Source organism: Cyprinus carpio, chromosome B17 (genome assembly GCF_018340385.1).
Source record: "Cyprinus carpio isolate SPL01 chromosome B17, ASM1834038v1, whole genome shotgun sequence".
Lineage (NCBI taxonomy): Eukaryota > Metazoa > Chordata > Actinopteri > Cypriniformes > Cyprinidae > Cyprinus > Cyprinus carpio.
In genome coordinates this window covers 18719718-18734379 of record NC_056613.1, presented here as the reverse complement: position 1 = coordinate 18734379, position 14662 = coordinate 18719718, and the positions used below count along the sequence as shown (strand labels likewise).

Below are 14662 nucleotides of genomic sequence, written 5' to 3'. Positions count from 1 at the left end.
GAGAACTGATCAAATGAAAGTGATTAAACTCATTTATTTAGACTAACTTATATGTATTTTACTCGTTTACATCCCAAACAACCATTAAAATAGTCTTAATAGTATTTCATTAGTATACTTTTACACTAAACAAACGGTGTTGGCTGTGTGTTAAGTCATTAGATGGACGGATGTGGTTGCGACTCAAAACCCTAGTGAGCTCCCTACTTAGGCAGCATTTTGGGCCGTCGTGTAATATGTAAAGTTGCATCTGCGCGAGCCTATGAGGTGCAAAGAAACTGCGCGTTTCTGAAAAGACCAAGACACTGGACTCACCTTCTGTGTGACGCGCACTACAGCTGTACAGATAGTCAGCTCTCTGTGTTTTGAGACACGGCCTGTGTCTGTGTCTGTCACAGCTACAGTGTCACCGCTGAGGTCGCTGTTATTCCTGTGGACTTCAGTTTGAAGCCGGACTCACTCAGAGGAAGGACAGCGGCTTTGAAAAAGGGAATATTTGACATCGAGGGAATCTGTCACCGCTAACTGGGACAGTCTGTCGCTTCTCTGTCCACAAAGACAGCTGCTCTCACCGGACTCACAGATAATGTGAGTGACTTATTAACTTACTTTATCTGTTGCGTGGCTTCTAATTAGAGCAGCTGACGTTAGAGGTTTGTTTGGTGTTAAGTTGTGTTTAATTGCTTTTACAGTGGCGAGCTAGCATGCTGCTAATGAATGAGTCTGTTTTAGTAACAGTCGCCAGGTGAATTTCGCATATCGTTTTTTTTAGTAACAATCCAAATTCTGTTTAAATACAAGATTTAAAGTGTGACACTTGTATGGTATTTGCAAATATTGCACTTCATGTAACTTCTCGTCTGTCCGAAATAGTTGTTTACTCATAGTTTTGCATTTGGTTGGCTTTAGTTACATTATTTTGTTTTTCAGTGAGACGTTTGCTTTTGTTTTGTGACAGGTTAAGTGTGTGACCACAGTTTTCCAGAAAATGAGTAAAGGCTGTATGTCATGGAAACTCGATTGGTTTTATGTATTGTTAAAGAGTTTAACTTTTGTGATCCGAAGGGCCGGGTTAACATTATTTATTTGTGTTTCATTCATATGAATGATGGATGCTTTGAACACTGTATTAGGTGACTGTAAACTCTAGTGTCTGCGCATGCGCGACTGCTCTGGTTCCCCCTTTATAATCCCTCTTGGGTCATTCTACGAAAAGCATGTAAACCTTTTACTGTGTGCTATTATAGATTGTTTTTAAACACTACAACATTTTCCCCCTAATATACAATGTAATAACATTATTATTTATTATATAAATTATATAAATATATAACTTATGTATTTTATAAAAATGGCATCATATCTGACTCCTATTTGAACTCATATTAAAATTTACAGATATAGTAAACTCAGAACGTTGCACTTTTGAACTTCCACGTTTATTATTATTATTAATAACAAAAAAATATTATTAAATATTAAGTATATTTAGTCAGAGTGCAAGTATTTATATATATGTTATAGCACTTATATATCATTGCTCTTTTGTTGTTTTTGATTGCTTCCATTGTCCTCATTTGTAAGTCGCTTTGGATAAAAGCGCCTGCTAAATGACTAAATGTAAATGTAAATGTAAGTATTTGTGCCTGTATAAATCTGTATTTTTAGCAGAATTATGAATATTTTTATTCTGGTGTCACCATTGCACTGTGCAAGTGTTTTTGTTAACTGTGTACCGTGTAGAGATAATTAGCCTATATAATAGAAAAACTATTTTACCATATTAACTTACCATATTATTTTGGCTTTTTTTAAAGTATCATATTATGGGGGGTGGGTGGGGGGGGGGGGGCTTTTCCATATTTATTTTTAATGGTGTTTTACAGTACATGTACTTAGAATTTTGTACTTTTAGGGTTAACAGAAATGTCCATTAAATTGCTGGATAATATCCTGGCAAAAAAATACCAGTACATATTGGTTTTATTTTCCTTTTATAAATTTATTTTGCTTATTTTTCTACTTCATTGTTATTATTTTTTTAATTTGTATATAAATTCTAGCAATAAAAGCTAGATTTTTAATGATTTCAATTATTTAAACCTTTTAAAATGGAAAAGGAATCTGTTTCATGGAATGACCCTGATAGGAAAAAACACTGTCACAGCTGGCCTGTATTTCTATAAATGATATCCATGCTTTTGTTGTACAAAGAAGAAATGTCCTCCCATCCCTGCCGAGGACACACAATTACACAAAATGTATTTAAACTATGAGGATTTTGATATTTGAAAAGCATAATAGTTTTAATTATAATCTAGATACCTTCATACCAACTAACATTTGGCCACTTTTTTTCTTTTTTTTTTAGTTTTTGCATATTAAAACACTCATTTGAATATTTATAGAACCCAGCAAAAGTGCAGGAGAATGTTGGCTTTGGAAGTCTCTTCTACACTGGCCTCTTTGCATCCTGTTTTCCATATCCTCTGGCTATAAAGAGAGCAGCAGCAGAGGAAAAAGGGGGAGGGATACAGTATGTGTGCTACAGGAAACTCACACAGTCCTTTTGACCCCAAACCATTGCCTATGACAACGTCTGTACTGCTGCCATCAGCATGTACATAAATGCTGCAATTACTCATCTCTTTATGACCATCTCACTGTAAACATGTAGCTTCAGATAGATGGATGTTTATTTGATGAAGGAGCAATGAGCCAAAAAATGTGGGAAAAGAAATCTGTTGTTGACTATCACAGTAAAGTGGTTCTCACAGTTTTGTTGTTATTTTGGATCTGTTGATTCTTGTGGAAAAGTTTGTATCTCAGCCAGGCTTGCATTGCCAAGTATGCTTTGAAAGGACTTGTGTGTTCATTAGTGGATATATTTTATTTTATTTTCTTTGCACCAATATTTACATGTTGCTATGCAACTTTGCTTTAAAGGTCCTAACTTTGTTTCTCTTTCATCGCCATATCACTTGTTTCAATGTCTCTCAGGCAATGTCTATGTCTATATTCCATCTGCACAGAATATAGCCATAAAACATTTTTATTGTGTGTCTAATGCAGTGTGGCATAATTATAAAGCTTTTATCAAAATGAAATGTTGTGTAAGCATATTATGATTAAGTTAATGTTATAACAGATATAAGATAAGATGGTGATGATTAATCTTGAAAGTAACTCTGATCAGTTGAAAGATCTGTAACATTTACAGGATGAGCCTGCAGGTTACCCACAGTTCATCTTGATAAATATTACACCTTTTTTCTTTTTTTTTTTTATAAAGATGGCACTTCCTTTTCTGGAACAGGTGGAGCCATTGAATGTACATTATTATCTGGTAGCTAGAATGATTAACCTTGGGAACAATAATACTGTATATAGCTGCTGGCTCTTATTATATCTTATTTAAAAATCTAAGTGAAGGGCATTGTGCCACATGAACTTTGGACTCATTTTGTCTTGGAGTACTTTTACATTACACTGCAGTGGATGGCTCATATTAGTGCCACATCTGATACATAGCATGTTACTGTATTAAAGTTTGGATGTGTTATAGCGTGCATCAACGAGGAATCAGCCAGATCTAGCTTAAAAATATATATATAAAAAAAAAACTTACGTCTAAAGAAGGAGTGAAGTCACTCAAACAGCTCTCAACTTGGAGTTCACAAATAGTGAAAATAGTTATAAAAGGTTTTGTAAAGATGATTATTTTAAATAGTTATATTTTATAAATTATTTTTATTTCATTATTATTAATATTTCTGTTCTTTAATTGTGATTTCTAGACTTGAATATGATCTTTTGATTTCTAGAAATTAATCTGATCTTAAACGATCATGACGAAAAACAATATCTACATAGTTAGGCTCACCCCGAAAGCATAATTGGCTTTAAAACACTCTTTGTGTGTCCAGCCTACATAAAAAGTATTTTTTTATGCTTATCTATTACTCATGGAAAATTCAAGGAAATTAATTGGACAAAAGGTTTAGTGCTGCTCCACAGTTAAACATGTTTATATTATGAGTATATTATGTTAAAAAGATACTACAAAAATGCATCTCATCAAACATCTCATTTTTCCAAGACTGATCCAGCACAGAATTAAGCATTATGTGAGAAGTAACGTGCCAGATAGTTTTCTGATGAGCAGTGCTTCAGAACAGAAGCATATACCCATGCCAAGTCTTTGTTCCTTTCAAAAGATTCATGTGAGACTCGACTGATAGGCACACATACGCTTCTGAGCATATAATGAGGTTAGTTAGCATGCTTGACAATTGATAATTGCACCGTGGGGAACTCTTGGGACCGGGCCATCATCAAAGAGTGACAGAGAATGGGAAATGTTGCCCTGGACCAAACCTGGAGAGGTTATCACGTCCTACCTCACTCACACAGCAGACGTCTTTGACGTAAAGTCAGTGCTGTACACTTGTCATCAGGTATAATAATGCTCTTGTGATTAGCCATTATTGCTTTTGTAGACTTTGACAGCAGTTCAGTTACTGGTCATGCAGTCTGTGGCTTTCAGTGGATATCAAGGATCTAAATGGATGTCATCCAGTGTTTCAGATAAATCACCTGATCTTAATAGTGAATTATATTGAACACTGTAAGAACTCTATGGTTTATTGTAAGATCAGTGAGATCAGATAGGGCCACCAACTGTTCTCTCAAGAGGAGAGTCTGTGCAGATAAAGATGGCTCAGAGAGCAGAAGCGTCAGTCTGCTATGTAAGGGATAATGTAAAGCGGAGGGGTCTTGTATCAGCCTGAAGGGGTTTTATTCTGAGATAACAACAGGCTGGATGTACATTATCCCGCTTATTACACGGCTACTTGCCACATAAGTAAATAATTAGACGCAAAATATTGATTTGAGTTGAAATATTTGAACGCAAAGCTTCCGTGAAGACAGCAGTTGCGAGCAAGCGGCAAATTCAAACTAGACTGACATTTAAGGGAAACGGTGCAGTAGAACAGCTTATTACACAACATTTCACCACAAAAATAATTAAGGCAATAAAAGAATTAAGATGAAAATCTTTTAAAACCTTACCAGTTTGTTAGTTCTCTTATAATCCATTACAGCGTACAAAACAATCGTAGCAAAATGGCAGCATCTGGGTTTGTAGGAAACGAGAGTGAGTCCGGGATGATACCAGGATGACATAATTAAATAATTGCACACCATTTTGAATCGAGTTTTAATATTTTATTAGCTAAACAAACGCAAAGCTTCCACCAAGAAAAAATAGTTCAAGCAAGAGTACATCGCCGACTGCTGTTACCTGGATGAGCCTGTGTTAGTAGCTTTTACCGGTTGTTATCGAGGGATAACATACCTTGGAATGTCGTGACTGACCAATCAGAATCAAGTATTCCACAGAGCCATGTGATAATATAGGATAAGCCCATACCTGAGGGGAATAACAAGATGATCAAAAAAACACATGGAGCAACAAGCCAGGAGACTAAAATACCTCAACAGAACTGTTGTTGAAATGACAAGTCCTTGGACCATAGTCACAGTAGATGGCACATTTGTCTGACAATGGCCTAAGTTTCCAAAACATCGTTAAATGGCAAAAAAGAACACATTTTTACCTTTCGTAATATGAGACCAATCAGACCATAGTGGTGTTAGCTGAGGCAGGCATCACAGTTAATATTGTTCATGCTTAGAATATGGAATTCAAACACACTGCATGATTTTCAACTTGCAGAAAAAAAATATTCCCATACACTTTGTGTAAGGGCTTGCTTTGTTAATTGTGGGGATCCTAGAGTTCTGTATGCCACCTTAATTCACTTTTTTTAAAGAGTAAAGTTAACATATTTGGCCTAAATAACCAGATGCCTTTCCAATTGCTTGAACTGGGTCATCAGTATGTATTAAATCACCTCTTGAGTTTAAAGTTTGAGTGATCAGATTGATATTTTCTTGCATGCATCTTGGAGGGTGTTTACACTTGGTATTTTCATGATTCAGTAGGCATCCGATCAGTAAAAATGCATGACGTGATGAAATCTAAGTACTTCTATGAGACTTAAGCATTGATTTAGGTCAGCACACACATACCTGAAAAGGCCTAGCAACCCCACAGAACACCCTAGCAATTCCAACCACTAAAGCTGTGTTTTTCATCTCCAACAAATGACAGAACAGAAGTTATTCATTTCCAATGAGGATTACCACAGGAGCTTTGTTATGTTTCGACCAAATGCTTATGCAGAATTTTTGAATTCTAGTGAAGCTTTGGATGCATTGAAATATTTCAAGTTTTGCAGCTACGACTGTATGTGACCACCTGACATGATGTGATGTATTCTGATCAAAACTGCAAGTGTGAGGTGAGAATTACCAATGCTTTTGCACTAAAATATGAATTTTCAAACACTATTTCTGTAGCCTTCCTGTAGCTGCAACAGTAGAGAATGGCACTAGCAATGGTCATAGGTTTGGCATAACGTGTCAAATGCATGTGTATCTAAATTTAGTGATTATGGATAAATATGTCAGATATAATTATTTATGTTGTTTATCCATGGTAAACTTGCTATGCTTTTCTTTCAGACATAATGGTGGTCATTTATTTTCTGTGGACGTGCACTATTTATTTATTATACCATGGTGAATAAGTGGAGGGGTGGGTGATATGACCAAAATCTTATATCACCATATGAGTAATTTTATATCACGATATAGTTATTTTTGCATTCAGTAAGGTTTTTATGATATCAAAGTTTTTGATACCATAGAATTTTCTAAATTCTTGTCCCCAATGTCAATATCACTAAAAACTAAGCCTTAGGCCTACAAGCCTAAAAAAAGAGGAAAAACTCAAGCTCACTGAAGATAAGTAACTAATTACAAGCAACATGACAAAACTACAATAAATAAATGCTACATACATTGTATAAATTAATCAAAAACACTGCATAGTTTTCACTGTGTAAATTAAATTTCTTATTAAAGTTACAAAAGTGATTTAGTCAAGAGCAGTGAGAGATTTTCTCTCAACTCTTGTTTGATTAAAGGGGTCATATGATGCAATTTCAAGTTTTCCTTTCTCTTTGGAGTGGTACAAGCTGTTCGTGCATAAATAAGATCTCTAAAGTTGCAAAGACTAAAGTCTTAAACCCAAAAAGATATTAAAGTTATAACTCGACCACGGCCTCCTAAAACACCTCTTTTAAACACACCCCAACATGTCTATGTCACTGTGTGGGAAGATTTGCATTACACCACCCAAATGTTCACGCAACGAAAGAAGGCCTAACTTTGATTCTTGCTGTAGTATTGTTGCCGCCACCATGTTGTGGAGACTAAAACTACTTTGTTTGGCCATCCAAAAGAGGACACACCTAGAAATCAGTGGTTAAGTTGTATTTACAACACTGTTCCAGAACAGTTCAACCCAAATATTCGAGTGTATACAGCACATTTTACGGAGGACTGTTTCCTGATCCTGGGAGAGTAGCCTACAATGATTGATGTCTGTGCACAAAGTCTGTTTCTATAAAGTGGGGCAATTCCAACTTTGCAAGGACAGTCTGGTGATTCTACGAAGTAGCGTACCCTGGTCTTGCAGCGACCACATGTGACGACCACATGTGACGACCCCAGGCTGGACGTCGCTTCATCCACGGTGAAAGCCGATTCAGCGATCCACAGTGCAAATATGATGTATTTCCTCAGTGACCAGCACGGATCAGCCCCAGGCATGACGAAGTGGATATCGTCCTCTTTTGGAAAGCCAAACAAAGTAGTTTTTCCTTTTCACAGTGAAACACACAGCATCTATATGACCTTGCGGCCATGGCGGCGGCAACAACAATACTACAACGAGAATAAAAGGTACGCCTTCTTTCTTTGCATGAACATCTGGGAGGCATTATGCAAATCTTCCCACATACTGACGTAGATATGTAGATACGTGTTAGAACGAGCCGTTCCAGGGGGGCGTGGACCAGTCTCAACTTTTATAAAGAATATCTCTTTGAATTTGAGGCTTTAGTCTTTGCAACTTCACAGGTCTCCTTTATTCACCAAGAGCTTGTAACACTCCAAAGAGAAAGGAAAATTTGAAATCGCATCATATGACCCCTTTAAAATTACTCGTTTTTAAGCCGCAATGCTTAAAAATATTTGCAAACAAAACATTTTTGTGACCACTGCACACCGCAACATGTTTTGGGTACATAACTGCGATAAAGATGATCGTACAAAATCTCTACCGGTTGACAAATTTCTACTTTTTAATCGTGTCTACTGGTATATCGGCCACCCCTAGAGTAACACTTGCTACATGGCCAATATGAAAGTTCTACACAATCTGTCACTAGGGGGCAAATTTCGAAAATCGTATACAAATGTCAGAGATAGTAGAAAGAGGGCTCAACAATGTCATTGCAAACACAGCACCCTGTGAATGACCTAGCAATCTCCCAGAACATGCTAACAATTCTCTAGCAACCACTGTAACATTGAGGCAGTGAGATTTGCATGAGAAAGCTCCACTCATATTGTCTCCAGAGATCTAATTTCAGTGTGCATTTGTACATTATGCATATCAAGACTTTGAAGTGGCAAATGCAACAAGTTGTTTTGTTATTTTCATTACCATCATCTGTACTTGAGATGACCTTGTCAGCCTCCACTTGCAGCATTCTGAAAGATATTTTGTTTACAGTCACATGGTTTGTGTTAAACAAAACAATTACTTTTCTGTTGGACAAGATTTGCATACTGCCAACCAAGTCAGTGTTTAAACTTGTGTGTGTGTGTCTTCCAGAGCTGCGGTGTAGTTGCAGGGTACAATGGAGGATGGGAAGCCTGTGTGGGCGCCCCACCCAACCGATGGGTTCCAGCTGGGCATGATAGTGGACATCGGTACGGATGCACTCACCATAGAACCTCTCAATCAGAGAGGAAAGGTAAGATGACAGCTTTACTGCGCTTGTAAGGCATCCTGTTAGCATTTAACCAGTGACCAAGCAGGTGGCGGCCATTGATTTTATACCATATTGTCATGCCTCATGTGTTCATACGAGGGAAAAAATAGCTTAGTTGCTAAGCACCTTTGATGCCCTATCTATCCACTGAGACCAGAGTTCCTCAGGCGATCATGTAATCAGCGTTTCTGCTGCAAGCTGAGTTTTCCCAACACACGCGTGATTAACTTCATGATGTGTATAAAAGGCCTCCAGGTATCTGAGCAATAGGTAAAATGTGAGAACATGTGTATGCGGAATAGTGCTGTGCCATGTAAGGGTGTCACTTGCAGGGACTTTGAATAAGTAATGAGCTCTACCTGTGGCAGGTGTGCGGGTCACGTTACACTCAGGATAGGTTCATTAGACAAAAAAAAAAACTCCACCTGTGTCTCGGCTGCTTACACACTCACTTAGAGACTGTAGCACTGTGGGATATTTCTGAAATTGAAAAAGCTGACAAAATCACCTTGCGAGGACATTCTCACAATAACTAAATAATGTAATATCTCTTGTCTAAAAGTGGTGCAAGGTGTATTTTAGGGTTAGGGTTCATCTTTAGGAACTATAATTCATGATGTGGCATCCATTTTTTATGGATCTATTCATTTATTCTGAGATGTGTTAAAAATGCAATTCATACTGTACATGCAATGACTTAAAATATGCTTTTGTTATGATTAGAATGTTTTTCATTTCTGAATCAAGGGGTTCCTGAAATAAGATCTTAAAATAAAGTTAATATTAGTTCTGTATAATTTTTTTTTATTATTTAATAATAATAGTAATAATAAATGAACAAACTTGCTTATTAAAGTTAAGGCATGAAGCAAAATTTGCGATTGTCTAAGTGAATCAACTTCTTGAAAAAGAACAAATGTAGGGAGGGACTTGATTTAGTCCATGAGGAATCGATTAGATTGTTGTCATTTGTTAATCGCTGTGATCTCATGTGAGTGACAGATTGCTGGAGGGGATTGGTTATTGTCCCGTCCCTCATGCTGGAGCACATGTCCTCAGAGAAGAGATGTCAGTGCAAAGGGGGTGGCAAGTCATTTTGATTAAAGATTACAAGGGCACATGAATTAAAAAAGTAAAATATGCATGGATAAATCATTTAGCCTATAATAAACACTGCAATCTTCCATAAAAATAAGAAAAGTCCATTTTGATTTTGTGGTGATGTTAATATTTGAAATTAAGTCATGTGGTGCAGCCAACATGCAGACACATGCACACAAAAGAACAGAAAAGGAAATTATATCATAAATAGGATGCCTGCAAATCCTTATAACGATGTGTCATGGTCAGAGAAAATATCTTTTTTTTTTTTATATATATTCCTATGACAAAGTCAGTAGTAAAATGTCATGTGGTGCAACTCCTAAAAAAAAGTTTGAAAATATAATTCTTAAAATAAATTACAGTATTTATAAAACATTTTTACCTATAAAGAAATTGTAAAAATGTTCTTAAGAATTTTTCAAAACCATATGAAACCAACATGAATACATATTCTAATCATAGATTTTATTTTCTTTCTCATTAACTCTCTTTTGTCATTGGCACACTAGCTTTTATTAAACAAAAGTAAACAATGCATGAGACGCTCCCACTTGAATATATCAAGGTTGTGTGTTTTATAAGGTCAAAGAGGTAGATGATATCCATGACACTGAGGCAGATAATAACTTTCCTAATGTAAATGGCTTATATAAAAGTGAGGGAGTGGAATAATGTAAAGCAGGAAAGTCAGCAGGGATGAGATGGGTTTTCTGGGAAAGGTCAGCCTGTCTCATCTCGCTCTGAATAACGCACCGGTGTGATGGGCAGCTTTGGGTGTCTTATAATGTGTCATGTAATGGATTTCGCAGCTTATGTTTTCACCTTTCACATTAACATGACTTTACTGTTTCTTCTCTGCATTATGGCCGCCATTAGACACAATCAATCATGGCTGACCTAGCGCCGCTCTTCTGTGTCATTTACGCAGTCGTAATGTATGAAGACCTTGAGTGTTTATAGCTTTACACCTCGCTGAAAGTAACCAGACAGAGTCAGAAATGAGAGAACAAACGGCTGCCATCATCTACTTGTTTTTTGTCCCATTAATCTTCTGTGTGGTCGTAAAGTCTGTGCGCTTTTAATAATATGGATAAATAGTGAAATAGGTCATTGTAGGCAGTTTTGTTAGGCCAGGTTTTTCATTTGGCCACAGGTCACAAAGTTGACAGTACATTTTGACTTTGCAGACGTTCCTGGCTCCCATCAGTCAAGTCTTTCCTGCTGAGGACGATGTGAACAAACATGTTGAAGACAACTGTAAGTATATAACTTAGTTGGGGTGCATCATCCATTAGCATCATGTAAAATACTGTAGTTCAGCTTATGATGTTCAATGATATTGTCTAATTTACTTGGGATATATTTATTTACATGTTTACATGTTTACTTCCAGGTTCTCTTATGTATTTAAATGAGGCCACTCTTCTGAACAACATCCGTGTCCGCTACAGCAAAGACTTGATCTATGTAAGTCAAGTTCCTGTTCTGAATTCTTGTTTTCCAAATACACAAATACTTGACCAACTTATTAGGAATGCACGATAAATATCGGCACGATATTAATGCGCATCTCGTCAGTAAAGCTGGTTCTGTAATCAGCGGTAAATCTCTACACGTGCGTGCTTTCACATGGAGCAGCATTTACTACACAGAGCTATTGTTTACTGACAAGCTGCGCAAAATGACAATCATATTTTGTGCATGTTTTGCGCAGCTTGTCAGTAAACAACGGCTCTGTGTAGTAAATGCTGCTCCATGTGAAAGCACGCACGTGTAGAAATTTACCGCTGATTACAGAACCGGCTTTACCTATTATCTATTGTCAATAGGGAGTGATGCATAAAGATCTGCACACACAGAAGTCTTTCAAACCAAGCAGTTTTCTGTTGGTCAATGTGGCAGATTAGCTGCGAATTTGACCAACTACATGACAGGAACAAGATCTGCGTATATGAAACTTTTTTCGGCCTCATGTGAAACTCCAGTTGCACAGATTCCTTTTCAAATTATAGTATTTACCATAGAATTTGGGGGTGAAAAGGGGGTTGATAGTTAGCTTGCAGTGTTTGTGCCAGACTGGATGTGTTATTATTATCTGAATAAACATTTCTTTAAGCTTTGCTTGACAAAATTAAAAACTACAGTGTACAGGAAGTAAAAATGTAATTGACTTTCACCATATGAAAATTGATTTTTAACCTTTACTTATAAACCCTTGAAAACAGACTTACTATAAACTCCAAGGTTGTTATTCGATGGTATATGCTTTTGTTGAAGCCATCAGCCTTCCTATTTTTGCAACCTATTTTTCAAAGAGTCATTTAACAGCAGAATTCTTGATTGCAACATCATCCGTGATGAGCTAATCGCGCCAAAAGATCTCTTCAGTGAATGCCCACTGCTATAAAGCACCGCAAATGATGTAATTGAATCTCTATGCTCTAAAATGACTTAGATATTTGCAAATAATGCATACTTAGCCATAAACCAAATATACACCGCCCGTCCAAAAAAAAGTCACCACCTGGATTTAACTAAGCAAATAGTTAAGATCCTCCCATTGGATAATTACTGCATGGATGATTATGTTGTGCCCAAAGAATAAGGTCAGCTGACTATCTGAATATACTGAATGACCAGGTTATTCCATCAATTAATTTTTTCTTTCCTGATGGCACGGGCATATTCCAAGATGACAATGCCAGGATTCATTGTGCTCAAATTGTGAAAGAGTGGTTCATTGTGCATGCAACATCATTTTCACACATGAATTGGCCACCAAAGAGTCCAGAGTCAGACCTTTACCCCAATGAGAATCTTTGCGATGTGCTGGAGAAGACTTTGTGCAGCGGTGTGACTCTCCCATCATCAATACAAGATCCTGGTTAAAAAATTAATGCAACTCTGGACGGGAATAAATGTTGTGAGATTGCAGAAGCTTATCGAAATGATGCCATGGTGAATGCGTGCCATAATCAAAGCTAAAGGCACTCCAACAAAATAAATATACACAATACACACATATTTTATATTATGTAAACATAAACTTTTATTTTTTATAAAACTTTTATTGTGAATGTGATTGACAGCACTAAATATAAAATACATTTGTTTATTAAATTGGTATATGTTTATGATGTTGTGATGATGATGTGATTTACCTAATAGCTGGCTGATTTGTGTTATGGTTTATAACTCTTATGTGAATACTTTTTAGGGGAAAAAATTGGTGGAAAAATATTTTCTTCACAGAATAATTTCACAGAAAAGGTGAAAATTTAAATTGCTGTCCTCCTATCCTCGATTGGATCCTAAGTTCATACCGTTGGGCAGGTCGGGATGCTCAAATGAACAGATTGTTTTTACATTTTTAAGGCACCACAGAACCTTGCTGCATGTTGAGCTAAGTGTTTAAATTACACCCATAACCTGAATATGTATAACAAATTGATTTTGTAATTAATTAAAGCTTCTTCTAATGAAACTACACAGATTTGGGGCATTAAATCTTATAAAACTGCATGATGCGTTTAAATATTTTGCTTAAAGGGATAGTTCACCCAAAAATCAAAAATATGTCATTAATGACTCACCCTCATGTCGTTCCAAACCCGTGAGACCTCCGTTCATCTTCGGAACACAGTATAAGATATTTTAGATTTAGTCCGAGAGCTTTCTGTCCCTCCATTGAGAATGTATGTACGGTATACTGTCCACGTCCAGAAAGGTAATAAAAACATCTTCAAAGTAGTCCATGTGACATCAGAGGGTCCGTTAGAATTTTTTGAAGCATCGAAAATACATTTTGGTCCAAAAATATCAAAAACTACGACTTTATTCAGCATTCTTCTCTCCCGGGTCTGTTATGAGCGCGTTCACAGCACATCCGGTTCGCGAACGAATCACTCGATGTAACCGGATCTTCTTGAACCAGTTCACCAAATCGAACTGAATCGTTTGAAACGGTTCGCGTCAACAATAAGCATTAATCCACAAATGACTTAAGCTGTTAACTTTTTTAACATGGCTGACACTCCCTCTGAGTTCAAATAAATCAATATCCCGAAGTTATTCATTTACTCAAACAGTACACTGACTGAACTGATGACCGAGCCAGATAACGAACGAAACATTGACTCGTTCTCGAGTCAAGAAACCGGTTTGCATCGGTTTTCGGATCACCGGTAGTGATGGGAAGTTCTGTTCTTCTCCGCGAGCCGGTTCTTTCGGACAGTTTGATTCAATAAACCGGTTGCCGAAAACGGTTCACCAGTTCTTTTGCGCTCGACGTAATGACTTCATTGGCGATGATTGCCCTTGATTCAAGCCTTCGGTTTACCCGCGCTCATAACATGAGCACAGAATCAGTTCAGAATCAATCACCAAAAGAACCAGTTCAGTTCAGACGCGCTGTGTGTCAGTCTGAATCACGCATGCGCAGCTCCTCGGTTCTCGAATCGGACGCGTCCGACAGAAACGGTTCTTGACTCGAGAACGAGTCAATGTTTCGTTCGTTATCTGGCTCGGTTCAGTCAGTGTACTGTTTGAGTAAATGAATTACTTCGGGATATTGGTTTATTTGAACT

General features: G+C 37.0%; 1 protein-coding gene across 3 annotated transcripts in view; it reads left to right on the top strand.

Moving 5' to 3' along the window:
• The first annotated feature begins 110 nt into the window (after positions 1 to 110).
• LOC109061155 (unconventional myosin-VI) overlaps positions 111 to 14662 on the top strand; it is a 57204-nt gene continuing 42652 nt past the window's right edge. Inside the window, exons 1-4 of one of the 3 annotated variants that reach the window (XM_042742629.1) lie at positions 111 to 588; positions 8813 to 8954; positions 11264 to 11333; positions 11470 to 11543. In XM_042742629.1, the coding sequence (XP_042598563.1) occupies positions 8838 to 8954; positions 11264 to 11333; positions 11470 to 11543 (261 nt within the window). In that variant the 5' untranslated portion in view covers positions 111 to 588; positions 8813 to 8837. The remainder of the gene's footprint in view (positions 589 to 8812; positions 8955 to 11263; positions 11334 to 11469; positions 11544 to 14662) is intronic. The other 2 variants (XM_042742627.1, XM_042742628.1) reach the window with 2 other exon arrangements.